The following is a 24,507-nucleotide window of genomic DNA, read 5'->3' on the forward strand; positions in this document are numbered from 1 at the left end:
CTGGGCGTGGCCGACCTTGAGGTCTTCGCCAAAGGCCATGTCGATGATGCCGGGGACGACCTCCTTGAGCGCCAAGATGGAGTTGCCGAGAGCAGTGATGGCCTCCGGCGTCACTTCAGGCTTGAACTGGAGAAGGACAATGTGTTCCATGGTAGGCTACTTGGCGGCTGTGCGGTAAATTGAAAAGTGAGCTCCGTACCGCTTCGTCGCTGACCACCCCGCCGAATTCGTGGCGATCTTCCGGCTCGGGAACTTCTTGGTTTGCATCATAGAAACTCCCTCTTTGCACGATTCATCGTTCGACAACGATGGGCAATATCCCGCGAGCGAAAAACGTTTGTCCCAACTGAACCATAGGAATGATAATTGTCCCAAGTTGTACCCACTTGGGTTAAACGCCGCTGGCACAATTTAATATAGCAAAACGGAGCTATCCATCCGGATAAAAGAGGCAAAAAGGTGTGTAACGAGGGTAAAACTAATAGGGCGGTGACCTTTCGCGTGATTCGTTTACGACAAGCAGCAGGGTAATCAGCCCGGTGCTGCGCAATCTTCGACCTTCGGCGTCCGAGCAGCCTCATGCATGCTTCCACGGACCTCCATGAGGTCTACCCCAAGAACTCGCTCCTCTGTACGTCGCCCATGGCCATCCCTCGACGCTAACGTGCTGCGTGTAGGGCGTGCCGTGACCGTCGTCTTGCTCGGCTGCGCACTGCCGTTCGTCGTGGTACGTCGCCGCCGGTCGCTGCGCCCGCATCATCGCAGCAACGTAGGTGCTTGGCCTCCTCGTGGGCCTCTACGCCTGCGTGGCCAAGCTGCGCGCGTGCTGCCGTCCGCGCAAGCCTCATGTGACCGACCGGTTCACTGCGTACCCGCCGCCCGCGCCGGCCGCCAAGGTCGCGTACACGATCGAGTCGACGTACGTGACGATGGCTGATGGCACGCGCATTGCACTCGATGTCTACCTCCCAATGGGCCCCATGCAAGCGCGGCCCGTCGTCTTCAACCAGTCGCGCTACCAGCGGTCGGTCTCGCTGCGCTGGCCGTTCCGCCTCCTCGTCAACGGCGGCAAGCCCGTGGGCTTCATCAACAGTGGCTTCTTTGCGCGCATGCTCGCCGACGGCTACGCCGTCGTGTCGATGGACATTCGCGGCTGCGGCGCGTCGTTTGGTGTCAACACACGCCCTTGGTGCGGCTTGCCTTCTTGTAGTTGACTCATAATGGCGTAGGAACCTCCAAGAGCGCCTCGACTCGGTTCAAATCATGGACTGGATCGTGCAGCAACCCTTCAGCAACGGCCAGATCGCGCTCTGGGGCATCAGCTACGAAGGGACGGCCGCGTACCTCACTGCTTCCATGAAGCACCCGGCCGTCAAGGCGTGTGTGCCCATGTACATGTTCTACGACGTCTACCACGACATTGCCTGCCCTGGTATTTGTCCATCCTACTATAGTCCTATTCGTTTATAATGCATTACCGATGATTAGGTGGCATCACGCAACACTACTTCCCAACGCTGTGGCAGGCCTTCAACTCAGTCGTCGATAGCAACGACTATGGCAAGCTCGACTTGATGCTGCGCATGGGGTCCTGGTTCATCCAAGGCGTCACACCGGCGTCCACGTCGTTCTCAGATCTGGTAGCCTCGTTGTGCCAGATGGGCGTCTGACATTGCGTAGGTGGCCGCGGTCGCCGACCACAAGAACAACTGGATCGCCACCAACGATGTACACACTTTCCGTCGTGAAGACGGTTCACCAAAAGGCAACTGTAGATCACACCGACCTTGCTGCGCAATTCGCCGTCGGTCACGACGCCCGACACCACCGCGGGGGACCTCTCGCTCCACCAGGTCTACCACGCCTTTCAAGAGGCCAACGTACGTCGTCATCACATATTGTCTACGAATGACAAGACAATATCTGTACGGACTAGGTGCCGACGCTCTTTTACAGCGGTTGGTTCGACGCGACAGCGCGGAGTGCGCTCCAAGGCTTTTGCAACCTCCCGACGTCGAGCAAGGTGGTCATTGGGCCCTGGAATCATGGCGGTCTCCAGTTCTGGAATGTGGACACCAACACGTCCCAGATGCCCGAGTTTGACCACTTTACACCGGTACTGGAGTTCCTCCAGCACCAATTTCAGATCGCACGGAACCCGTCGATGCCCGAGCTCGAGCTCGAGCCGCTCGTTCCGTCGGCCACTCACCACTGGCAGCGGGGCGTCGACTACTTTTTACTGGGCGATAACCGCTGGCAGCACAGTGCAACGTGGCCTGCGCACACACGCCGCTGTGTCTACTACCTCTCGATGGATACGCCGCACGCGCTCACCCCAACCCTCTCGCACGTGACGGGCGGCACGGCAACCATGTCGGTGCTTGGCCAAAAGGTTGGATTTGAATCGCAATGTCAACCTCAAACTCAACGTCAAATAGTCAATCGGGGGCAACTCGCGCTGGCATGCGACGATTCGGATCCGCGACCCGATTGCGTATACACACTGGGAGGCGACCAATCACATTGTGTTTACGTCCGCGCCGCTCGAGAGCCCGCTCAAGGTATGCCTGGTGAACCCTAACCCTTGTCGCCACTAAGAAATGACTGCAGATTGTCGGTAGCGCTGTCGTGACGCTCTGCATTGCGTCGTCGGACGTCGACGCCGACCTTTTCGTGTACCTTGTGGCCGTGCACCCGCGAACCAAGGCTGTGTCGTACATCACCGAAGGCCACATGCGCGCGAGCCACCGCAAGGAGACGACGGCACCAACGCTGCCGTCCGCGCCGGACGCCGATGTGCCCAACCACAGCTTCCACGTCGAGGATCAGATGCCGCTGGTGCGCAACGAAGTCGCCAGCGTCCGCTTTGGTCTGCTCCCGATCGCATACCGTGTGGCAACCGGCTCCTCGATCCAGGTGCGCATCGGCGGGCGCGACGAGCGCCACTTCTACGACGCAACGCCGCCCACGGGCCGCGACGTGACGCTCCACGCGTCACCAACGCACGTCGCCAGTCTCGACTTGCCGATCGTAGCGACCGAATAGTCACCGAGAGCTAATGACAAGTCCATGTTGACGCAAGTGCGTCGGTGAGCTGCAGGCGGTGGTCGTGTCATATAGCAGGGCATTGATTCTTGGATAGATATACACTTAATCGTATGTAAGCGTCCTTAGATGATATATTGGAGGCATGGACTAGAACCAATAAGCTGCAACTACTGTGCCCGGCCGAGTTTGCACTTGCGAAGCGGTTCAGCGGTCGCGCTCCGGACGTGCCACGTCACGTGGCGCACCTAATCGGGTCCGTCGCACTTTCTCGTCACCATCCAGTTCGGCGACTATGGGCCAAGGCAGCTCCAAGTACGCGCATGCGAGTAGGTCCGTGCTGCCGGTCTGCGCCTTATGTCCTTCTGCATTAGGCAACGACTATGAGCTCGTGATCAAGTGCTCCAAGGAGCTCGAGTTCATCCTCGAGCACGACTTTTCGGCGACCGGCCGCGGCCTCCACGAGAAGATCTCGTCGGCGACCAACCTCCCGCCCGAGCTCGCGCGGCAGATGCGGTACCTCGCAACCATCCGCAACAAGCTCATCCACGAGCGAGGCTTTGACGCGATCCCAGACCGCGCCAACTTTATCGCCAAGTTTGAGCAGTCGGCCAAGGAGCTCGAGACGATCGTCAAGGCGCGGCGCGGCCCGAGCGGCGACGGCGCCTGCATCATCATGTAAATCCGTATACCCTTTTTCATTGCAAAAGCCAAATGCTGTCGTTTCTTGCATGCATCTTGCGCGGCGCTGCCGCTGCGACTGCCCATCTGACGCCACACTTGTGCTACCCTGCTGTCCATTGTCCCGCTTTGGCAATGGAGAGAGCCATCGGCGGACCTTGAGCGATCATGACACCGCTACGCCAGACGACGACACGTCGATGGACCGCCTGTCCCCAGCGGCTGAAAGGAACATTTTGGTCGGTTTCGATCCTCGGTCGTTAACAACGGCTTCGCATTTTCGGTCGAGCGATGGAGACACCGCGGCAGAACTTTGTCAAGCGCTTGGCCTCGGGCGTCACGCTCGCCAGCGCCGTCCTCGTCTTCTTCTACGCGTCGCCCAACGTGGCCACGAGCGGGATCACGTCGCTCGTCGTTGCCATGTGCCTGTATGAGTTTGCCTGGCTCAGCGACCGCATCAAGGCGACACTGCGCAAGCCGTTGCCGACGTCGCCGACTGCCATCGACCACACGCAGAGCCTCGTTGGCCGCCTCTCGCCGTCGCATCACCGCTGGGTCGCCGTGATGGCCGCGCTCATTGCCACGATCTTTGCGAGTGGGCTCGCGGTCGGCGCCTATTACTTCATTGACGTGCACATCGAACCGAGCGCCTTCCAGGAGCTCTTGCTGCCGTATCTGGCCATGGCGACCTTTGGCACGACCCTCGCACTACTCTACGCGCCGTCGCCCGTTGCTGCGACTGTGATTGTGATTGCGCAAGGCAGCTTTTCGCTCGTTGTGTGCAACTCGCTCTTGTGTCCCGAGGCCGAAGCGCGCTGCGTCTACATCATGGATTCGAGCTTCATGCTCATCTTTGGCTCCTGCGCCATGTACCTTGTGCATATCATGACGGCCAAAACAGCGTTGGAAGTGCTAGCCGCCATCGTGCTCGACCAGCTCGCGCTCATCTACGTGGTCGGGACGTCCCAGATTCTGGTCAATTTTGTCGTCTTCTCGGCCGACTCGGAGACGCGCAAGCTCATCATCGTCTTGCTGCTGACTGTTTGGGCCGGCGACAGCGGCAGCTACGTCGTCGGGAGCGTCCTCCGACTGCGCAAGTACACAACCATGCGGTACCTCGCGCCGCACTTGTCGCCCAACAAGGACATCGAAGGCACTCTCGGGGGCATCCTCTTTGCACTCGGCATGATGTTTGTAGCTGTCGAGCTCACGGGCTTTTCGCGGCCGATGGTCGGCAACGTCCTCATGACGGTTGTCGGCTTTGTGTTTGGCCGCATCGGGGACCTCTTTGAGAGCATGATCAAGCGGGCGGCCGGCGTGAAAGACTCGAGCGCCATGATCCCGGGCCATGGCGGGATCATGGACCGCGTCGACGCGCTCTTGTTTGCGAGCGTGGTATTTTGCATTTTTACGCTCGACAACCGACTTTTTCACTAAGAGAGATGACATTATTGTCTTGATCATCCTCGACGTAGACGCGCTAACTTAATGCATCATCGTAAAAACGTACAAATGTACCGTCAAAATGATCGTTACGGTAGCAATATGTGGTGTACCAGCATCCCAGGGGATTAATTCGTATTTTCTGGCCAACCCATTGGCTATAATTTACACCATTTTGGCCAATGAAACGCAGTTTTATTGGTCTAAGCCAATCGCATCACGCGGAGCATGTCCAGTGAAGTGCGATTTTGCCGTCCCTGTTAAGTGCTGTCCATGTTGGGACATTATACTTGTTTTTGTATAAATTAAGTACGACGCACTTCTAAGAGCACATGTCGTACATAAGGTATTTCCGCACCTAATTGCAATGCACCTGCATTTGGATTGCAGAAGCGCGCGAAGACCGCAGCAAGCGACGCGCCGTCGTCGCAATACCGTTAATCAACGCTTCGCATTCAATACAAAAGTTCCTACCAGCTCACCCCGCAAGGGACCTGTTCACGTTCAAACGATCCCTTTTTCCGCAAAAGCTGTAATTGTGTTGAGAATTACGGTATTTTTATGGGACTCCACGCAATATTCCGGGTCAAAGTGCAATCTGGACGACGACGAAGGGCCACATTGTGTTGTCCCATGCGCATATATCGCAGAGTCACAGGTCCACGGACGGCGCTTCAGCAAGGACACTAGGTTTGCAGCAAGGGACCGACAAAGTACGTAGTAAATAAGAGGTGATTGGCTACTGGAAGCGAGCGAGCTTATTCTTCAAGAAAGCCGCGAGCTCGGGAATCTCAACGACCGAGTCGGGCGGCAGCAAAAACTCTTGCGCGTCGTACGCCGGGTACGGCAGAAGCGGCTCCAAGTCGGCGTCGCGCGTGCGCTTCTTGAGGCTCGGCGTGCTGCTGCCCGAGTCGTTCTCATCGTCGTCGTCGTCGTCCATCTCGTCCAATTCAAGGTCGTTGGGCGCAGTGAGATCTTTGCGCATCTTGGCGCGGCGACGGCAGTAGAGCATAAAGGTCGGGCTCGGCGCGACGCAAATGCAGTGCCAGCGTCTGGTGGCTTGGTTGAGCTCAAAGGCGTAGACGCAGAGCACGTGTTTCGTGTTGGCCGTGTGCCGGTTGCTCGTCCAGCCATAGTGCCACCCGCGCTTGAACGTGTTGATGCTGTAGATGTACCCGACGTCGTGCGAGCCTTGGAGGACGTCGCCTGTATACCACGGCGCATGCACGTCGCTGTCCTTATTCGACAAGGCGGCAATTTTCTCCGCGGTAAAGACGTCGTGAAGGCTCGCATTGCCCTGCGGCTTGCCGTTGACGAACGGACAAAATTCGGCAAAGACCGCGATCGTACCGCGGTGGCTCACGTGGGCGGCGGACGCGCCGACGAGCACCGACCCGCCGCAAAAGCCGGTCGCGGCGTGGATGCCCGAGCAGCAGTTTGGGAAGCAGCGGAGGTTCTTGAGCCCGCCCTTCTTGTTGTTGCGCTGGTACTGCGGGCGAAAGCTGAGGCTCGAGAACGTGAGCTCGAACGCATCGTCGTTCATGGCGCTGTACGTGGTCGTAGGTGGGAGGACAGGGCGAGGGACGGTCCCGAGGAGGATCTCGCACGCTGGCATCGAAATCAAATCTGGGCTGCAAGGCCATTGGCTCCGTCAGTCCGGCAGCCCAAGTGCAAACGCGCCATTATCCGGATTTTTCAAATGACTGCCGTTCTTTCACTATAGTGGTCAGTGCGGCGGCGAAGCGTATCCGGACAAGACAACTTGTCTGTCACAGCCGACAAGTTGATGCACAGGTGCCACGGGGCAGTAACGAGCGGAGGAAGCGCGCACCCAGGCGTCGAAGAAGGTGTCGAGGATGCTCGATTCGAGGTTTAAAGAAGCGGCGCTTCCGATATGAACTTGGACGACCGAGTACGACGCCGGTGTGCGCGGCGTGTTTGCGAGGAGCGAGGCGCGAGAAGGGCGTGATGATGACGATGTCGAGAGGTAGTACGTATGCGCGGACTGACCCGTAGGTCGTTCGTCACATGCTGCGCAATGATATGACGCGGATTGCGTATCGGGAACAGCATGTGAGTCCGTGCAAGAGTACAAAGCACTTTTATTCACCCTAGTCCGAGGCGAGATCGCTGCATGTCCTCAAGTTGAAGTGACGCACATGCGCGGCGAGTCTGGGACTGGATATCCGGTATGGTGCTGGGACCCAGAGCGCCTGTTGTTGCAAAGAGAGCGATCATGTAGCCAGGTAGCGCTCCCATGGAGTCGGTGCTACGGAGGAAGCGCTGTGTTCATGAAGCGTACTGTACGGCCAGGCCCGTCGATACGAGTCATCCCCGCGCCTTCCTCTACGTAGCGGCATTCTGTATTCGCACCGCGGTCTGAGTCGACGAACTGTGCACTAAGAAACAGCACACCTCTTATTTGGCGCGACTGTGTGCATCTTTGGCGAATTCTTGAAACACTGGATCTTTTGCACTGGATCGAGGTCCGAGTGGCGGTGACGCTCTTCCTCGGACATTGCTGATGCCGCATCAAAGGTCACTCATCAATGGTGGACACACCTTTCGTTCAGTGCAAGACAACCGCCGCATCATCGCCCGGCCACATCCCTCCCGCTCGTCCCGTGTCTATCCTTCGTCGGCGGTCTGAGCTGCAAAGATCATGGCAGTGGGACACAATTGGCGGGGACTCTACTCTTCTTCTGTGTCACGACCACGCAGCTCTTGGCACCGCGCACGGCCACGGACGTGAAGCAGTCCGGAACCTACAGGTACTCTACTCTCAACGTGATCAGACCCGCGGTGGATGGCTGATGTGGAAGATCTCGTTGTCGTTGCGACTGCAGTGGAGACCAAGATACAAGAGACACGCTGCAGCGTGCGAAATGAACTCAAATCCATTGTTTGAGCTCGGAGGACGCTCGCCTTTTCCAGAGTCGACTACTCGAGAGCCATCGAGATCAGTAGTACATTGCGGACGTGTCGGGATGCCTCCAGCACGCTGCGATTTATGGGGTACAAGAGCCGTCATTGTACGGCAAACCGCCTGTCTCGTTGGCCTCACAGACACGCCAACCACGCCACACAGTAGATAAGCGATGACGCTCTCGCAGTGTAGTGCAGCAGATTGACGCGTGGGTCGACTACTCAAGTTCAACTCGAGTACATGTATCCAAAAAGCTGTCGGCCGACTGCTTGTTTCCGCAGTAAACGAGAACCACTTCCGCAGGTAGTGAAGGCAAGCTCTCACCTCAAGACACAAGATCCACACAATCGTGTCGAGGTCCGAAAGGGCGACGCCAGTAAATACCGAACAAGGTTTCTACGCGAGCCCTCTGTCAACTCTTGTTTACGAGGGGTCCAAGTCGCTCTCACTTAGCAGTGCCTCCAGATCAACGGCCATGGCTTCAGACGTTTGGTCGCTTGCTATGGATCCGACGGCGGGTACGCTCAATGGACTGGAGCGGTGCCGCTTGCGCGTACGCAATGGCGCCTTGCTATTGTCGTCGTCGCCGCGCTTGTCCACACGGAGGCTGCGCAGTGCGAGCACCTCCATACGCGCTTTGGCTCGCCGACGACAGTAGAGTTGAAACGGAGGGCTCCACCCGACGCCGACGCACGTCCAGAAGCAGCAGTCGCGCGTCGCCTTGTTGCGCTCAAAGACATAGACGCTGAGCACGTGGCTGGTGTCAGCCATGTGCCGGTTGCTTGTCCAGCCATAGTGCCACCCGCGCTTGCGGCTATTGAGGCTGTATGCGCCAGGCGATACCATGTCGGCCACATACCACGGCGCATGGGCACTGGCGGCGTTCTTGGAGGCGAGGCGAGTGAGCTGCTCGGTGGTCTTTATATCGCGGAGGCGCGAGAGACCGTTGGGCACGAGCGTGCTACTGTCGAGCGGACAAAACTCGGCGCAGACAAGCACATCGTGGCGCGTCGTCGTCGTCGCAACGTGCACGATGACGGGGCTGCCGCAAAAGCCCGATGGCGTGTGCACACCGTTGCTGCAGCTGGGAAAGCAGCGCAGGTTCTTGTGCCCGCCTTGCTTGTTGTTGCGTTGGTAGTAGGCGCGAAAGCTGCCCTCGACACGCACGTCCACCGGTGGTCGGTCGCCCATCGTATGCGACAGCAAGGGAAAATGCAGCTCAAATACGAAAGGACGGGGAAAAATCGAGCGATGCCATTGGCTCGCCGCCTCAAGTTGCCGTTGCGCTCAACTTCCACGCGCCAGAGCGACGCGCCAGGGCCGCCACACTGACCACTGAAGAAGCTACTACTGCCCGGATCCAAGTACTCTACTCTACTTTCGTGTATAGTGTATTCGACGTGGCGCGTCGGGTACTTCGTCGCTGTGCAAGGAAGCAGGGCTTGTGCTGGACGATCGATAAGCAATACATGGAGAATTGGCATGTTGTTGCGACCGACCGCATCCGCAGGCTAGCGCATGCAGCGAAAACGGGGTTGGTTATGGTGCGGTGCAGCACTTGGGAGCCGCAAGGTACATGGGTCGTTGCAGCGTAAAGAGTCAAAGCTTGGTCCTTCTGCAATGGCTCAACAAAAGGAACGTACCCCAAGGAGTGCGGCCACAATCTTGCTCGACGCCGCGTTTAGCTTTGTCGTACCAAGGGTATAAACATGTATACGGATACTTCTAGTCGCCTCTAGTCTTGGTCGCACCGGCTAGCACGCTCACTTTGCACTGTAGCTTCGTGTGCTTTCGTGCTGCAGCGCTATCCTTTGGATAAGGGCAATGAGTCCAGTCGATCTCTGGTTGAGTTCGCAGTCGATGGTCGCAAGCTTTGCCTCCCGCCAAAAATGATGCTATAACGATCACGTCACCTCGTGGCAAGAGACTCAAGCGCACCTCCCAGTGATCTGGATCGAACCAATGCTCAGATCTGGGACGACCAAATTCCAACGACATGGGACAATCCATTCACTTCGTTTAGGTCATCATCATATATCGAGTGTGCAAACAATGAGGTCTTATGGAAGCCGCGCCGCGTCCACGACCTGGTCGACGACCGTGAGGTAGTTGCGCGAGAAATGCGCGGTAAAGTGCTGCGTAAACGCAAAGACCGGGTAGCCTTGCGCGTCCGTGAGCGTGATCTCGTCGCCGTTCGAGTAGTTGTCGGCGTAGTCGATGAGCGTCGCGTTGGCGGCCTTGACCGTCGCGTGCAGCGGGTCGAGGAGCCACTCAAAGTCCCGGTTGAACACGCTCTTGCGGAACGGCGTCGGCAGCGTCACCGTCTCGCCCGAGATCCACGCCCACGGGTTCATGTGCTCGTACTCGGGGCTTTGGTTGACGACAAACACCTTGATGCCCATCTCTGTGAGCTTTGTCAGCTCCTCCTGAAGCGAGACCCACATGGCGTTGACATCATCCATGTTTTGCTCGTCGCACGGAAGGTAGTCGTCGTAGCAGCACGCCGGAATCGCGTTGCGCGGCCGATCGGACGGGCCGCCCGGGTGCATGTACTGAAAATAATGCACAATGAGGAGCACTGCTTGGGGCTTGACTGCATGCACCATGGCCAAGGTGGCAAAGAACTCGGCCCGGCACGAGAGGAGCGGGCGCGCCGAGTAGCTGTTGACCACGATGGTCGGGAACTTGTCGTCGTTGTTGGCGGTCGCGTCCTCAAAGAGCTTGACAAAGCGCGGCTTGGACATGTCTGCGTGCGAGTCCCCGAGGACAATCAAGAGGCCGTTGTCCTTCTCGTGGCCGGGGTTGATGACTTTGACTTCCCCAGGAAAATACTTGACCTGGTGCCCGTAGCCGGCCGGTCGGATCAAGTTGGTGACGTACGGCGAGCTGTACGGCAGCTCGTCGCCCATGCCTTCGTTCCAGCCGTAGTCCCTCATGGCTTGCTGCGCTTGGCTCAAGGACGGTGCGATGATGTCCGGAATGCCAGTGGACGCGTTGTTAACGAGCACTGGCGCGTCGACAAGCGCCGGGGGGGCGGCGTGCTTGAGACCGATCTCGATCATGGAGTAGTCGGCCGGGTTGGCGTGGACGGCAGCCGAAAACAACGCGATGCAGACCACACCCAGCACGAGCACGGGCGTGATGAGCTTGTTCTTGCTCCGGCGTAGCCGCATCTCAACGTCTTCGTACGTTGCGACACTCAGTGCAAACGAGATGACGAGGACGACCCACGGCTCGGCAAAGAACGGCCGCGTCGCTGCCAGCGGGTACCGGTCCTTGGTGATGACAAGGAGCGGCCAGTGCCAGAGGTAGAGGCAGTAGCTGATCTTGCCAATGTACACGACGGCTGCGTTCCCGAGGACGTACCGGTTGAACGGCGCAGTAGGGCCCGCCGCGATGAGCAAGGTCGCACCGGCTGTCGGGAGGAAGGCCCAAAAGCCGGGGAACGCGCGGTGTTCGTCGATCGCGGCAAAGCCGAGGAGGATGAGGCCAAGGCCCGCCGCCGACGTGTAGCCGCCCGAGCTCACCGGTGCGGCCGGCGGCTCCAACGACGAAGCCGCTTGCGTCGCCACATACGAGAGGAGACCGCCCATGGACATTTGCCAAAAGCGGCAGAGCGGCATGTAGAACGACACCTTGTTGTCGCGGTAGCCAAGGAAGGCAATGTTGATACCAAAGCTCAGCGCCATAAACGCCACTTGGAAGAAGATCGCGCGCTTGTACGAGAGCTTCATGATGATGGCGCAGAAGCACGGCCAGAGAATGTAGAACTGCTCTTCGACGCCGAGCGACCAGAGGTGCAAGACCGGGTTGTTGCCCAAATCAAAGTACGCTTTCTCGAGCGAGAGGACCTGGAGGTTAGCGCTGAAGAGCGTGCCGGCAAAGATGGTCGCCGCCATCGCTTGGAGCTTGGGCGCCATGAGGTAGAGGTACCCGAGCCAGAGCGTCGCGCTCAGCACGATGATGAACGTCGGGAAAATACGGCGGACGCGGCGCTCGTAAAAGCTCGCGTACGTAAACTTGCCGCGCGTGTGCTCCTTGAAGAGAATCCCGGAAATCAAAAACCCGGAAATGACAAAGAAGATGTCGACGCCAATGAAGCCGCCGGGAAAGAGCGTCGGGTACGCGTGGAAGACGAGGACGGGCACGACCGCGAGCGTCCGGAGGCCGTCAATGTCGGGCCGGTAGCTGTGCACCGGCGGAGGCGCGTGCACCTTCTTCGCCTCGGGCGCGTGGTCCGAGAGGAGCTGGTCCATCGCGAGGACGTCCTCGTCGTCGGCGACAAAAGGCGCGCGCTGATTGACTTGCATCGCCGCAAAGTACTTTCTGCCACGTAGTACTAGCCAGTGGCGCCACCGAGCGTACGGATACCGTCCTAAAAATACAGTGTAACATAAGCCAGTGGAATTTGCCGGATCTGACAACGCGCGCTCGCGCACAAGCAAGCGACGCTCGGCAACGAAGCGCCTTTGCCAGCGACGACGACGACGACGACGACTGAGCGCTGTAATGACCGATGGAGATGCCTCTTGGCCCTCCAATGCTGGATAAACACCCGGCTCGGGCTCGGTTGAGTGCATACTGAGTAGGCGGAGCTGGTCGAACCGCTGGTCAGCGCGATGGCGTGAGATCACTGGACTCTTGTTCTGAAATGCGATCGCCAGCATCACCAGGAACGTGAAAAGTGGTCATGTGGTCGCCGCCAAAAATGAACAGCGTTATCCCGAGTGGTGCCCACCCGACCGTGAGTCGTTGGGACATGGCGGCGGGTCCTCATGAAGAGCATGGATCCGAGAGCAACGTCAGCCATCGTTGCAGTGCCCCGTGTACTCCAAGAAAGGATTTTGGTGCGTGTACAAAGATTTGCTGGACTACCCGTGACATGCTACACTATCGAGCACAGCAACGACCGAGGCGTTGACAGTGGTTGACGACCAGGTACGTACTTTCGGATGGATAAACTGAGGTGCAAAATGGAAAAATAAGAAATGAAATGGACTTTAGGACTTGTGATAACAGCTCTTTGGAATAACAACGATGGACGTTCATCAAGAGCCAGCACCTCCAACTCAATCAAGTTGCTGGCCAACATCCCGAGTCAACGGCCGTGGTCGCATACTACGATCATCGAAGTCATTTGCGATGTCAACTTTGAAAACCAAGTACTGTAGAACTGAACGGACTTGGATCCTGTATACTAGTACGGCAACATCGGACATTTCGCGTCCATTTTAACGGTACTTTAGGACACCTTGCGCAGGCTCTGTGATCCTCCAAGCGTCGAATGAAACGACGCAATTTCAGCATGGCGCGTACAAATCCGCATACCACCAGCGGCATCCGTACACTTGACCGTATATTCACGGTAAATCTCCACTACATTGGACGACCAAATCAAATTCTGTTTCTCATTTCGGACATTTGGCGCATCATTCGGACAAATCAGGCTTTTTGGTAATACACTGTTTCCTGCAAGTGGACCATAGTAAAATCAAGTCAAACATCGAGGCATTTGAATACTGCTCATGCTCATTTCGGATCTTTCCGAATCCAACCTCGGCCCTCAATCTCCAAGGGCCAAGAGCTCCGAAGGCCTGTGTCAACAGCGTCCTCATGTACGCGCGCATGAGGTGTCTGCACGAGGCGTGCTGGCAGTACCCAGCACCCCTACATTACCTAGAATACTATGTAGTAAAATGCAACGAGCCGGCAACGCTGGGTCCAACGACAACCATTTGAAATACGTCAACGACCGCACTGACAGGTAAGACGCCGCCATCCGTGGCAGGTCTCTGGCGCCAAGGGACTTCTTGCTCCAGCCTCTATCACACTCATACTGGCGCCTCTAAGATCTCATTGTGGTAAACACGACTTGGCGTTTAATGGACCTTTAACGCAAATTACGCGCGACCGCTTCTAGAAGGAATGCTCGGCGCAGCCACATACGCTGCATTTTCCATTTTCCATTTTGCAGTCCATCCATGACGAGCTCTACTAGTACCACGACGACAGCCCAGCCCATGGCCTGGAACGTCTCCATCCATGCACTCAACCAGCTCCTCCACAGCGCCGACCTCGCCGTCGTGGCCGCCCAGCTGGCCTCGACGCACTACGACAGCGGCGTCGACATTGGCGCCTTGCCGCTCGACGAGTGGACAAGCTACGTCGCGGCCGAATTCCAGACGCTGCCGTCCAAGGCCATGACGTGGCGCGACGGGCACGTGTTCATCACGGAGCTGCCGCTGCCATTGCACACGGCCCTCGTTGCCGCATGCAACAGCGTCGTCGAGGCAGCAACGGGCACGAGCAACTGGCATCTCAAGCACTATCGCAGCGCGATGGTGGCGTCGCTGGACTTGCTCATCGAACCCGACTGCAGTTACGGCCCGGACCGCGGCGTCGGCGGGTCGCTCCCGCGCGGCCTCCTCTCGTGGGCCGACTACCACACGGTCAAGGTCGAGATCGGCGTCACGCGCGGCTGGACGCAGCTCGATGCCAAGGCCAGCGCGTGGCATCGTTTCCCAGGTGTCCAGTACATTTTGTGCATCCATGTCTCGAGCGACCGTCGCGTCCGCGAGTTCAAGCTCTACGACGTGGTGGCGGGCCAGCCGCTTGCACCGGTCGCGCCGCGGCCCATTGAAGCGACGACTGTGCTGTCGCTCGACTCGCGTCGTCTCCTTGGACTCCCCGCATCCGAACGCTTCCCGACCCGGTTTGCGCAGCCAAACATGCGCGTGTCTCTCTCCGACATTGTGACCATCGCGATTGCCAAGCAAACCAACTAAGTTATGACCCATATATACGTTCTGCTACGACCCTTAGAGCCTCCACGTCTTGCTTGATGCTGCACACAATACGCCCCTGCAGGTCGGAGAGATGTCGAGAGAGATGCAAGCTAGGACTCCATCACGGCCACGAGCCATTCAGCTGTCCAGGCAGTAGCGACCGGTACGACCAGCGCCGAGGAGCAGACGCGTATGCTTGCATATTGTTAGTCGGACTTTCTTCTTGTGTACACGCGGTTGAGGAAACTTGATCTGGGCAGGAGCGCGATCCGCGGGACAAGGTGCTGGCGCGGCCACTCGTGTTGGGCGAGGAGCCGGAGAAGCCTACAAATACAGGCTGCTCGGGCTCTTGAACGAGGCTGTGGTGCACCGGCCAGAGGTTGCAGCACGCGGCTTGGTGCATGTTGGAGGCCGTCTTGGGCGTCAGGTAGAGGTAGCCCGAGAGCGTTGTCAGCAAGACCACGCCCAAGGGACCATGACCGCATGTAGGGTGCTCTCTACGTCCTTGATAAAGTCGCAGTCCGCGAGGAAGTGGCGGTACTTCGTGCTCGGGGATAGTGAGGCGCGCGTATTTGGCCCTGCTGAGCCAGTGCAAACAGGCAGGACCGCGCGGAGCATCCCATGGAAGTCTTGACCGCGCGGAGCATCGCATGGAAGTCTTGGGACAAGAGCAGGATGGATCCGAGTGGCTGGTTTCCATTGGCTGAAATCGAAATGGTTTTTGCAGCCCGCCAATCAGGTGGCTGCATATGGCTCACTTTGCCTTTTTCGTTGGCATTTCTACCATGAGCATCGCGGCTGTGCTCTCGCAGGCGCCGCTTGTCGCTCGCATCACGAGCTTCCAGGATGGCGTCTTCGCCGACGTCCGCAGCCGCTTCGTCGAGTTCCACCGATGCGTGCGCTTTGCGATGCGATGGGTCGACCCATACTGGTGCATCGGCGAGTACGACGTGCCACGGGGCGTGCGCAGCCGGTCGGCGCCACACGCAGTGCTCTATTCAATGCAAGGTTCCGACTTGCACTTGCACTCGGACACTCGAGACCCGCGCTTCATCTTGCATGTGGCCATCTACGAAGGCGACGCGGATGCTGCCACGCGCATGGCGACGTGCTGTCCACGCCTCCTCTCGGACGACGCAGTCGAATTGGCCTTGACGCTCGACGAGCTTGCTATCGCAAAAGCCCTCGTGCGTCTCCATGGCCCAAGCTCTCGTGATAGCGACTGGATGGAAACCTTTGGCCGCTCGCTCTTGCCACGTATAGTACGCCGAGGGTCCGTGCCCCACCTGGAGGTCCTCTGAGCCTTTTACCCGGGTGCGTGGCCGACAAAGTGCCTCCGCGTCGCGATCAAGCACCATGAATTGTCGAGCGCGATGTACCTCTACACGTCCTGCCCCGAGACGCATGGCGAGGACGACCCGCTGACCTTTGCGCGTACCGTTGGCTTTTCCGCGTTCGTGCAACACGTTGCGGCACTGCGCCAAGCCGAATGACGCGCCGCGTGTCATCGAGTGTCACCCAGCACGCCTCAACACATTGCAGAATGCGAATATGATCTCCTTCGTCGCGTCTTGCGACCACACGAGCATGGCTCGGCTAGGACTTGAAACCAAGGAAACACACCAACTCCGAGTACGATAGCGTATTTTACGATTCGTTTGCAAACTTGTAACTAGTATTTTGCTGAAGAAACTGCACGAGTGCTGTAAACCCAGTGGTCGCGGCCTGCGTCAAGAAGCTCGCATGGCCGCGCGTCTCGGGGCAGAACACGTAGAGGAACAGAGCTGACGCCAAGTATCGCCGTGCGATCGCCATTTCAAGGCACGATTTCGGCCAGCCAGACGGAAGAAATGTGCGCAGCAATTGAAGCTGGGCGACCGAGCCACGGGACACGACTACGTCAAAGAGCGAGCTGGTGCACCACACACGCGCATCTTGCGAGCTCGGGCCGTGCACACGCAAGAGCGCAGTCGCCATCGCTTCTTCGTTTAGTCGAAAGGCCATGTCAATCGCAGCCTCCGAGATCAAGCGTGGGCAGCACGCTGTGATGCGGCGAACGGCCGCCACGTCCCCTTCGTAGATGGCCACGTGCAAGACGAACCGCCGATCGTGTTCGCCTCCGTGGGGATAATAGAGCTGCAGGTCGTCGCCCGAGAGCATACTAACGCTCTGACATAGCAGTGTTCGACTGGGAATGACACGGGGAAGGCGGTAGACGTGGGTGCACCAGCCCAGGCTCGTCGCCCGCAAGGTGCAAGACACGTCTCGATGGAACTCGATGCAGCGTGCTTGCACGTCATGAAAGAGGCCGGATTGGAAGGCAAAGACGAGGGCAAGGAGGGCTGGTTGCGTCAGCACAGCAGCGCTCATACGTGCGTCGATGCTGACCAAGACTGGTGCAAGTGGGATGCCATCGGCCTGTCCAGCGTCGGCGAGGAGCCTGCAGATTCTGATTCGTGCTTCGAAAAATGGCGGCATTTGATTGGCGGATTCGCTGTGGCGCATGCAGCGTGGTGTGCAGAGACCCTGACATTGAGCTGCAAGTACCAGTATCGAGACCTTGCAGTGCTAATCGTGTCAAGCTCTAATTAAGGTCCAAGGCGCTATAATGTCCCCTAGCTTTGTTCCCTACGGCTTATATGGTACGCGTGTCGAAAATCCGAGGACTGTCAATCATCTCTTGACAACATCTCGCGTCGTGTAGTTGCACATACTAAGATCTTAGTGGTCAACTAGATGGGGCCCGCGCTCAGAACCGAGAACTGAAGACCACGCTGTTGGAGCTTGGCGATAAAGTCCGAGTGCTTGAACGCCGCACCGGGCGTGAGTACCCCGCGCGGCAGCGTCTTCGCACTCACTTCGTCCTGCACGACAACGAGCGCGGCCTCGACAAGGCAGATCGGTGTCGCGACATACCCTGGCTCGGGCCCGTCGAGGCGCACCTTGACTTGCCAGTCCAGCGCACCGCCCGCCTACGCATCGCTCAAGCATCCCTCCTGAGCCATTCCACGTACCTTGGCAACATCCTGATAGCCGCGCGCAATGCAAAAGTGCGTAAACGACGCCGTCGCCATCTCGTCTTGGGTCGGCCCCGCATGCGTGAACGCGCCGGCCGTGAAGAAGCTCGGGTATTTGATGAGAAGCCGGCGACCGGGTTCGCACCACCCCAAGAGGCCGAGGAGAAGGCCAAACAGCGCCAGCAGAATCACATAGCCAAAGTGCTGGACGTAGAAATACACTTGGGTCTCGACGCCAGGGTTGCTGAGCTCGAGAAGGTACGCGTCCGCGCCCATGAAGCGAGCGGCAAACTTGCCAATGCGCGCGTCGTACGAAAAGAGGTAGCGCGAGAGGAGCCCTTGCGACGTCTTGGTCGCTGGCGGACGGACAGCGTCGTAGTAGCGCGCTGTCTTGGCGCGATGGCTCGGGTTGGCCATGAGCACGACGCACTCGTACGTCGTCGCGTGGCCGTGGGACGAGTCGATCCCCATGAGTACCTCGGTCGTTGCGACGCGGCCGAGGGGCGGGAACTGCGCCGACGCAAAGGCCGCGCAGACCTCGGTGGGCACGCTGTCAAAGCCCATGGCGCTGACGACGAGTGCGCCCTTGGCTCTCGCCGCGTCATGGTACTTGGCCATCATCTCAAGGATGAAGTGCGCCTCGCCCGTAATGTCGAGGTAGTGGGTCCCGTGTTGCACGCAGCTCGCGACTACGGGCTCACCAAAGTACTCGTACGGCCCCGTGCAGTTGAGCAGCACCCGTGCACGCTGGCTCATGGCGTCGAGCGACGGGGCGTTATGGACGTCGGCGAGGACGATCGGGATCGCCGGCTGGCTGCTGTACGCGGGCAGCGCTGCAACGATCTTGGCGTAGACCTCTAGAAGGCGAGTATGAGGAAAGCGCCACGTGTGGGACAAGGAACCCACCGTGGAGCTTGGCCGAGGACCGGCCAGCGAGGGCCCAGCGCAGGTTGGGCATGCTCAGCACTCGCTTGGCGAGGTCGAGCACCACGTACTGCCCGGTAAAGCTATACACGTGGCATGAGCCTGCTACGCTGAACGGATGCAATGCAAGGAGCAGCGTACCCGCTCGCGCCAAAGACGATGATGTCAAACTCGCGGGAGCCCATAGAAAAATAGAAAGTGGCCGATATTTTGCGGTGGGAGATACGCCGCGTGGATTTCCCACCACGGTTTCAGCCAATGAGGAACGTTTCTTTGAGGTAAAACGGAGGGTTTGTCCCAAGCTCGCGCCAACATGAATACGGGCGGCTTCCAATTAACTCGACACGACCACGATTGGGTTGAGAAAGCAAGGAGGTTGCAGACAGGACAGTACACAGACAGGGCAGCGAGAGGGTGCTCGGGCCTCTCGCTGCACTTGGCGACTGCACGTGGAGAGTGTCATAAGTTCGAAGAGATGCCTCCTTGACGTCAATGGGCCAATTCTTGAGGCTACTGTACCGGACAAATATCGGTGTGGAAGAGGATGGGATCTGTTGCTTGGCATCTCTGCAATCGCCTGAGCGAGTAAGAGAGTAAAAGAAGAAATCTGTTCAAAAACGAGGAAGATTGCCTCGTGTGACCAACTAAAACGCACTGTGGATCATACGACAACTGCGCGAATGAGAGGAATTAACCAAATTCATTCAAGAGGTTTCGTGGCGAGAAGCCCGATCCTCTTCCTTGCATCCGCGGATGCTTTCGGCAGCAAGTTCAATTTGAAGGTTTGAAGGCGCGGTCTTTGAATAAGCGCACCGAAATTGATATCAGGTGCGCTTTTCTAGGGCCTCCATTTGTGCGCGGTGGCGTAACCGGATGCTGGGGCAACGGAGAACCACTTGCTTGCGCGCAGAAGTCCTCATCGAGTGATCCTCGTCGAATCTCAACTGCAGCTGGTTGGGACAGCAGGGTCAAAGGATAGATCTCCACCGTGGCTTTGAACGTACGTTGAGGTTCGCCGTTTCTGTAGGTGCCAGGGATTCCTACAGTACATACCGCGGCAGTCGAGTGACGAGAAGTCGAGCTTGGATCTTTGATCTCATGGTTATGGTTAGGTTGTCTGGGCTTTTGGCTGCAGACTCTGCAGCCACGTAACCTCCCATGCAACTCCGCAGTCGTTGGCTGGGCCGTTTATGACGTTGTGAAACCCACATACAGGGACACACCGCCTAGCGACTGGCTGTCATTCTTCAACAAATGCGTTGACTTCCTTCCTTCTCTAGAAGTGCAGCAAGGTCAGCGCCAAGGTTCGCCAAGGTGGCAATCGAGCCGTCGGCAGGGAATGATCCAAGAAGGTGGTAGCAGGTGCGCTTTTGACGAGATGGGTGCGTCTTTCTAAAATACTGTGAATCTCGCGTTATCCGGACAACCCGGTTCTCTCCCGCGCTCCCTTTTTTTGGTTTTCTCTGCCCATGGTCCGTCGCCGCCCCGCTTCGCCGGCCGCGTGGGCGCCGCTGCTCATGCTGACGACGCCGGGCCTCAACCTCTCGAAGCTGCTGGCCTCGCTCGATGGGACCACGGCCTTCTGCGCCCATGTCTGCGAGGCCTTTGACGGCGTCAAGCTCACGCACGTGGTGGTCGACCGCCACGGCGCGCCCGCGCTCCTCCTGCTCGCCGGCGCCCTCGCCATGCACGCGCACTGCGGCGTCGCCTTCCTCCAAGACGCACATGCCGCCGACCGATCGCTGCTCTTCCTCACGGACCTCGTCGAGCACGGCGACGACTTTTTACGGCAGGTCGAAGCCGCACGGACCAAGTGCAACGGGTCGCTTGTCGCGGTCGCCAGCGTCTGCGGCAAGGAAGAGCTTCCAGACGAGCTCAATCTCTCGGTCCCGTGGTTTTGTGGCTGGACGCCCAAAGGCGCCAAGATGCAAGTCGCGTCCATGGCGCCAACGAAAGCGGTGGCCTCGCCGCGGCCATTCGAGCTGCGCCACTGCACGACCACGTACGAAGGCAACATTATGAGCGAAGACCGGAGCGACTGCTGGACGCAGTCGCCGGACACGGCCCTCTTTGCGGTCTATGACGGCCACGGCGGCGAGATCGCGGTCAACTTCATCCACAAGACGCTCGGCCCGCTCATTTTAGACAACGTCCAAGCCAACGCGTCGCCGCTCAAGCGCAAGCGGGACGCGCCGCCGCCGCCGCCGCTCACATCAGCGCTCAAGAGCGCGTTCCTCAAGTGCGACGAGCTGCTCAAGGAGAAGCTCCGGTCGTACGGACCGACGATCGCCAGCTCCAAAGGCTTTTGCAACACGGGGTCGTGCGCGGTCACGGCGCTCTTCCGCGGTACAACATCGTATTCTCTATCAGTTCTGATTGTCTTATGTGTGGGGCTGTAGGCGACACGGTCTTGCTCGCCAACGTCGGCGACTGCCAAGCGGTGTTGGGCTACTCGACGTCGGCCATCTCGACGGTCGACGTGGCGTCCATGGCCGCCAAGGTGCTCACAACGACCCACGACTGCAACAACGCGGACGAAATCAAGCGCGGTACGCAATGTCGGTGGGTCGACATCTACTAACTAACGCTCGCGATAGTCGTTGAGCGAAGCAACGACCGCAATGCGATTCGCATGAGCAAAGACGACCGGTTGAGCTGCAGCGAGTATGGCATCAAGCGCGTCGCGGGCTCGCTGAGCGTCACGCGGGCCCTTGGCGACTGGTACTTGAAAGCGGACGAGTTCAGTGCGCCGCCGTACAAGGCCAAGGTGCCCTACATCACCGCCGAGCCCGACGTGGTTGTGCACCACATCACCAAGCGCGACAAGTTTTTGATTCTGGCGAGCGACGGGCTCTGGGAGGTGGTGCCCCCGCTCCTCGCCGTCCAGATCGTCACCAACTACGGTACGTACTATGGCGGGTTTGAGCATCGAGAGATATCCTTTGCATAGTGACAACGGCGGCCAACGCTGGCGAGGCGCCGATTCCAAATGCCAGTGCTGCGCTCGTGCACTGCGCGCTCGACCGCGCCGCGAGCAAGGAAGGCCTCGCGCTGCACGACCTCCTCGCGATTTCCAAGGGGCCTCAGCGAAGGAGCATCCACGACGATATCACGTGCACCGTGATCTTCCTTGAGCACGCCTAGAAGTAGCATAAGAACTATACACCATTGCGCAATACTGTCCTTTCTACTAACGTTAGTACTAGAAGCTACTAGACCGACGTTGGAAGGCTTGGTTGATAGGGTTGAAGTTGGCGAGTGTACCCCGGGGCACCACCGAGTCAAACGATATTTTTTTTAGGCAGGCCGACGGCAATGCTTCAGCAGCGCGCCCGCCGCCTTGGGCGCAGCGTCCTCTTCCTGCCTGGTACCAACGAGCGTCTCCATGGCCCTGCGTCAAGCACGACCTCTAGGCATCAATGCGCGAGCGCTTGAGAAGCTGCGCGTCCTGCCCTGCGACGCAGCGATTCTCGACCTCGAAGACGCCGTGGCGCCGCTCAAGAAGGCCGAGGCCCGAGCCCTCGTGTGCGCTGCAGCCACGCGCGGGTATGGTCCGTACAAGGAGGTCGCGATCCGCATCAACCCGCTCGCGAGCGAGTGGGGCCAAGCGGACCTCGAGCAGGCCGTGCGCACGGGCGCGCACGCCGTCGTGGTGCCCAAGGTCGACTCGGCCGACGGCTTGCGCGAGGTGGCGACAGCCATGGACGCGCTGGATGCGCCGCCCGACATGGCGATCTGGGCCATGATCGAGACCCCGCTCGGCGTGCTCAACGTGCAGTCGATCGCCGCATCGCACCCGCGCTTGAGTGCGCTCGTCGCCGGCACCTCGGACTTGAGCAAGGTCCGCTAGACTCTGCATATCACTTAGCAAGTCGCATGTTTCCCTTAGGAGCTGCAGTGCACGACGACGCCGTGCCGGCATGCGCTCGTGCCAAGCTTGGCGATGATCCTCCTCGCTGCCCGCGCCCACCGCCTACGCGCGCTCGATGGCGTGCACTTGGACTTGGACAACTCGGCAGACTTTTTGGCGCAGCTGCGACAAGGCGTCGAGATGGGCTTTGACGGCAAGACGCTCATTCATCCCAAGGTACCTTATACGCATGTATGGAACTGCTTATGGTCCTTACCTCGGCGGTGCAGACGATTGCCGCGACCAACGACGCCTTCTCGCCGACGTCCGACCAAGTCGACCACGCTGCCCAGGTGATTGCAGCGTACGACGAGGCGATTGCTGCTGGGAGCGGCATGGCGGTCCTCCACGGCAAGCTCATCGGTACGACAGCTGCTACCAACGCATCCTCTCTGATGATCCTAGAAAACCTACACGTGGAATATGCGCGGGATATCCTCGCCAAGCACGCGCTCATTCAGGAGCAAATCGCGACCTCCAAGCTCTAGACGGACGAGGCATAGCTCTAAGACATAACAGTACTAGCTCCAAGTTCTGGGATGACAGCTCAGTACCATACACAGCACAGGCGACAGGTGTGGACACCTTGGTGATGTTGGCAGCTACGTCGCTCTGCTTCTTGGGCGCTCGCTGCATGACGACATCAAGCGCTTTATCCAGTTGGTGTCCGGGCGGATGCGCTCCTACTTGAAGTAGCCAAGACCTGGGATGCGAAAGTGCAAAGTGGCGACTGTGGAAGATTGCAAAATCTTGTCGAGATTCCGTATCTACCGTCGTCCATGGCACGTCTCGGTCGGCTCACGCGCAGTGTCCTTTTTGTGCCTGGTACATCGGTGTCTGCATCTAATGCTCATGGCCATGGGGCAGGCGTCAACACATCGCTCTTGCGCGACCTGCCGCGGCTCGCGTGCGATGCGGCCATGCTCGACCTCGAAGACGCCGTGGGCCCCGCCAAGAAACCCGAAGCGCGCGCCCTCGTCGCCGACGCGGTCACCGGCGGCCTCAGGGCTCACGCGGAGATCGCCGTGCGCATCAACCCGCTCGCGAGTGCGTGGGGCGCCGCCGACCTCGCCCGCGCCGTCGCTGCAGGTACGTCGCGTCGTCCCATGGCCTCGCTGTTTCCTGGTGTCTAGGCGCCGACGCGATCGTTGTGCCCAAGGTTGACTCGGCGGCCATCGTGGCCGAGGTCGCGGCCGCCATGGACGCCCAGGGCGCGCCCCCGACCATGGGGATCTGGGCCATGATCGAGACGCCGCGCGGTGTTCTCAACGTCGAGTCCATCGCGTCCTCGCACCCACGTCTAAGTACCCTTGTTGCCGGCACGTCCGACTTGAGCAAGGTCCGTCCTGCCGCTTCTCGTCGCGCTTAGTATGGTTTCAGGAGCTCCGCATCGAGCTGACGCCGTGTCGCCACGCGCTTGTGCCGAGCCTCGCGATGATCGTCCTCGCTGCGCGCGCCTACGACTTGGCAGCGATCGACGGTGTGCACTTTGACGTCCACCAAGTCGCTGCATTTGACGCGCAGCTGCGCCATGGCGTCGAGATGGGTTTCGACGGCAAGACGCTCATGCATGCGTCGGTGCGTCACGTCTTGTTGCTCGTAAGGAGACGCGGTGATCTCTGTAGACGATCGACAAGACAAACGCGGCCTTCTCGCCGACGCCGGCCCAACTGCAGTACGCTATTGACGTCGTGGCAGCCCACAAAGATGCCATCGAGACCGGCGCCGGTGTCGTCGTTCTCAACGGCAAGCTCATCGGTGCGTCCGACTTGGTAG

General features: G+C 59.0%; 14 protein-coding genes across 14 annotated transcripts in view; 8 read left to right on the forward strand and 6 right to left on the reverse strand.

Moving 5' to 3' along the window:
* Nucleotides 1-15: 15 nt before the first annotated feature.
* SDRG_00549 (hypothetical protein) lies at nt 16-150 on the reverse strand (the record flags this gene model as incomplete). Its single annotated transcript, XM_008606031.1, has 1 exon — nt 16-150. A coding segment is annotated over one exon (135 nt), but the record flags the coding sequence as incomplete, so codon positions are not given.
* A 384-nt stretch (nt 151-534) lies between these two features.
* On the forward strand, nt 535-3,187 carry SDRG_00550 (hypothetical protein). Its single transcript, XM_008606032.1, has 9 exons — nt 535-631; nt 678-727; nt 774-1,189; nt 1,230-1,432; nt 1,489-1,664; nt 1,751-1,900; nt 1,937-2,392; nt 2,439-2,561; nt 2,611-3,187. Exons 1-9 carry the CDS (start codon nt 580-582, stop codon nt 3,043-3,045), a joined length of 2,061 nt encoding a protein of 686 aa, XP_008604254.1. The 5' UTR covers nt 535-579; the 3' UTR covers nt 3,046-3,187.
* Nucleotides 3,188-3,324: 137 nt separating this feature from the next.
* SDRG_00551 (hypothetical protein) lies at nt 3,325-3,819 on the forward strand. Its single transcript, XM_008606033.1, has 2 exons — nt 3,325-3,374; nt 3,420-3,819. The coding sequence occupies exons 1-2, from the start codon at nt 3,341-3,343 to the stop codon at nt 3,725-3,727; spliced, it is 342 nt and encodes a 113-aa protein (XP_008604255.1). The 5' UTR covers nt 3,325-3,340; the 3' UTR covers nt 3,728-3,819.
* A 183-nt stretch (nt 3,820-4,002) lies between these two features.
* On the forward strand, nt 4,003-5,250 carry SDRG_00552 (phosphatidate cytidylyltransferase). Its single transcript, XM_008606034.1, has one exon. It carries the CDS (start codon nt 4,018-4,020, stop codon nt 5,161-5,163), a length of 1,146 nt encoding a protein of 381 aa, XP_008604256.1. The 5' UTR covers nt 4,003-4,017; the 3' UTR covers nt 5,164-5,250.
* A 622-nt stretch (nt 5,251-5,872) lies between these two features.
* Nucleotides 5,873-6,789, reverse strand: SDRG_00553 (hypothetical protein). The gene has a single exon (XM_008606035.1). It carries the CDS (start codon nt 6,782-6,784, stop codon nt 5,909-5,911), a length of 876 nt encoding a protein of 291 aa, XP_008604257.1. The 5' UTR covers nt 6,785-6,789; the 3' UTR covers nt 5,873-5,908.
* Nucleotides 6,790-8,305: 1,516 nt separating this feature from the next.
* Nucleotides 8,306-9,331, reverse strand: SDRG_00554 (hypothetical protein). Its single transcript, XM_008606036.1, has one exon. It carries the CDS (start codon nt 9,284-9,286, stop codon nt 8,519-8,521), a length of 768 nt encoding a protein of 255 aa, XP_008604258.1. The 5' UTR covers nt 9,287-9,331; the 3' UTR covers nt 8,306-8,518.
* A 750-nt stretch (nt 9,332-10,081) lies between these two features.
* Nucleotides 10,082-12,426, reverse strand: SDRG_00555 (hypothetical protein). Its single transcript, XM_008606037.1, has one exon. The coding sequence runs from the start codon at nt 12,403-12,405 to the stop codon at nt 10,156-10,158; it is 2,250 nt and encodes a 749-aa protein (XP_008604259.1). The 5' UTR covers nt 12,406-12,426; the 3' UTR covers nt 10,082-10,155.
* Nucleotides 12,427-14,063: 1,637 nt separating this feature from the next.
* SDRG_00556 (hypothetical protein) lies at nt 14,064-14,921 on the forward strand. The gene has a single exon (XM_008606038.1). It carries the CDS (start codon nt 14,077-14,079, stop codon nt 14,878-14,880), a length of 804 nt encoding a protein of 267 aa, XP_008604260.1. The 5' UTR covers nt 14,064-14,076; the 3' UTR covers nt 14,881-14,921.
* A 739-nt stretch (nt 14,922-15,660) lies between these two features.
* Nucleotides 15,661-16,640, forward strand: SDRG_00557 (hypothetical protein). Its single transcript, XM_008606039.1, has 2 exons — nt 15,661-16,512; nt 16,557-16,640. The coding sequence occupies exon 1, from the start codon at nt 15,666-15,668 to the stop codon at nt 16,179-16,181; it is 516 nt and encodes a 171-aa protein (XP_008604261.1). The 5' UTR covers nt 15,661-15,665; the 3' UTR covers nt 16,182-16,512; nt 16,557-16,640.
* On the reverse strand, nt 16,508-17,331 carry SDRG_00558 (hypothetical protein). The gene has a single exon (XM_008606040.1). The coding sequence runs from the start codon at nt 17,248-17,250 to the stop codon at nt 16,528-16,530; it is 723 nt and encodes a 240-aa protein (XP_008604262.1). The 5' UTR covers nt 17,251-17,331; the 3' UTR covers nt 16,508-16,527.
* Nucleotides 17,332-17,440: 109 nt separating this feature from the next.
* SDRG_00559 (saccharopine dehydrogenase) lies at nt 17,441-19,006 on the reverse strand (the record flags this gene model as incomplete). Its single annotated transcript, XM_008606041.1, has 4 exons — nt 17,441-17,852; nt 17,895-18,754; nt 18,804-18,904; nt 18,963-19,006. The coding sequence occupies 4 exons, from the start codon at nt 19,004-19,006 to the stop codon at nt 17,613-17,615; spliced, it is 1,245 nt and encodes a 414-aa protein (XP_008604263.1). The 3' UTR covers nt 17,441-17,612.
* Nucleotides 19,007-20,223: 1,217 nt separating this feature from the next.
* SDRG_00560 (hypothetical protein) lies at nt 20,224-22,010 on the forward strand. The gene is made up of 4 exons (XM_008606042.1): nt 20,224-21,167; nt 21,221-21,370; nt 21,419-21,724; nt 21,772-22,010. The coding sequence occupies exons 1-4, from the start codon at nt 20,291-20,293 to the stop codon at nt 21,963-21,965; spliced, it is 1,527 nt and encodes a 508-aa protein (XP_008604264.1). The 5' UTR covers nt 20,224-20,290; the 3' UTR covers nt 21,966-22,010.
* Nucleotides 22,011-22,116: 106 nt separating this feature from the next.
* SDRG_00561 (citrate lyase subunit beta/citryl-CoA lyase) lies at nt 22,117-23,281 on the forward strand. The gene is made up of 5 exons (XM_008606043.1): nt 22,117-22,188; nt 22,235-22,662; nt 22,711-22,908; nt 22,962-23,094; nt 23,137-23,281. Exons 1-5 carry the CDS (start codon nt 22,137-22,139, stop codon nt 23,217-23,219), a joined length of 894 nt encoding a protein of 297 aa, XP_008604265.1. The 5' UTR covers nt 22,117-22,136; the 3' UTR covers nt 23,220-23,281.
* Nucleotides 23,282-23,483: 202 nt separating this feature from the next.
* Nucleotides 23,484-24,507, forward strand: part of SDRG_00562 (hypothetical protein) — a gene marked incomplete at its 3' end in the record, with an annotated part of 1,221 nt that continues 197 nt past the window's right edge. The window contains exons 1-5 of the mRNA XM_008606044.1: nt 23,484-23,556; nt 23,599-23,820; nt 23,865-24,070; nt 24,112-24,309; nt 24,357-24,489. Of these exons, the coding sequence (XP_008604266.1) occupies nt 23,511-23,556; nt 23,599-23,820; nt 23,865-24,070; nt 24,112-24,309; nt 24,357-24,489 (805 nt within the window). The 5' untranslated portion in view covers nt 23,484-23,510. The remainder of the gene's footprint in view (nt 23,557-23,598; nt 23,821-23,864; nt 24,071-24,111; nt 24,310-24,356; nt 24,490-24,507) is intronic.

The sequence above is a fragment of the Saprolegnia diclina genome (assembly GCF_000281045.1).
Source record: "Saprolegnia diclina VS20 unplaced genomic scaffold supercont1.1, whole genome shotgun sequence".
NCBI classification, from domain to species: Eukaryota; Oomycota; class Saprolegniomycetes; order Saprolegniales; family Saprolegniaceae; genus Saprolegnia; species Saprolegnia diclina.

Coding starts and splice junctions, on each gene's coding strand:
- SDRG_00550 (XM_008606032.1), top strand. CDS start 580: ATGCATGCTTCCACGGACCTCCATGAGGTCTACCCCAAGAACTCGCTC. Junction 728..773: donor GCGCACTGCCGTTCGTCGTG/GTACGTCGCCGC, acceptor GCAGCAACGTAG/GTGCTTGGCCTCCTCGTGGG. Junction 1,901..1,936: donor GTACGTCGTCATCACATATT/GTCTACGAATGA, acceptor TGTACGGACTAG/GTGCCGACGCTCTTTTACAG.
- SDRG_00551 (XM_008606033.1), top strand. CDS start 3,341: ATGGGCCAAGGCAGCTCCAAGTACGCGCATGCGA. Junction 3,375..3,419: donor CTCCAAGTACGCGCATGCGA/GTAGGTCCGTGC, acceptor CTTCTGCATTAG/GCAACGACTATGAGCTCGTG.
- SDRG_00552 (XM_008606034.1), top strand. CDS start 4,018: ATGGAGACACCGCGGCAGAACTTTGTCAAGCGCTTGGCCTCGGGCGTC.
- SDRG_00553 (XM_008606035.1), bottom strand. CDS start 6,784: ATGCCAGCGTGCGAGATCCTCCTCGGGACCGTCCCTCGCCCTGTCCTC.
- SDRG_00554 (XM_008606036.1), bottom strand. CDS start 9,286: ATGGGCGACCGACCACCGGTGGACGTGCGTGTCGAGGGCAGCTTTCGC.
- SDRG_00555 (XM_008606037.1), bottom strand. CDS start 12,405: ATGCAAGTCAATCAGCGCGCGCCTTTTGTCGCCGACGACGAGGACGTC.
- SDRG_00556 (XM_008606038.1), top strand. CDS start 14,077: ATGACGAGCTCTACTAGTACCACGACGACAGCCCAGCCCATGGCCTGG.
- SDRG_00557 (XM_008606039.1), top strand. CDS start 15,666: ATGAGCATCGCGGCTGTGCTCTCGCAGGCGCCGCTTGTCGCTCGCATC.
- SDRG_00558 (XM_008606040.1), bottom strand. CDS start 17,250: ATGAGCGCTGCTGTGCTGACGCAACCAGCCCTCCTTGCCCTCGTCTTT.
- SDRG_00560 (XM_008606042.1), top strand. CDS start 20,291: ATGGTCCGTCGCCGCCCCGCTTCGCCGGCCGCGTGGGCGCCGCTGCTC. Junction 21,371..21,418: donor CGCGGACGAAATCAAGCGCG/GTACGCAATGTC, acceptor CGCTCGCGATAG/TCGTTGAGCGAAGCAACGAC. Junction 21,725..21,771: donor CCAGATCGTCACCAACTACG/GTACGTACTATG, acceptor TCCTTTGCATAG/TGACAACGGCGGCCAACGCT.
- SDRG_00561 (XM_008606043.1), top strand. CDS start 22,137: ATGCTTCAGCAGCGCGCCCGCCGCCTTGGGCGCAGCGTCCTCTTCCTG. Junction 22,663..22,710: donor GCACCTCGGACTTGAGCAAG/GTCCGCTAGACT, acceptor TGTTTCCCTTAG/GAGCTGCAGTGCACGACGAC. Junction 23,095..23,136: donor CCTCCACGGCAAGCTCATCG/GTACGACAGCTG, acceptor TGATGATCCTAG/AAAACCTACACGTGGAATAT.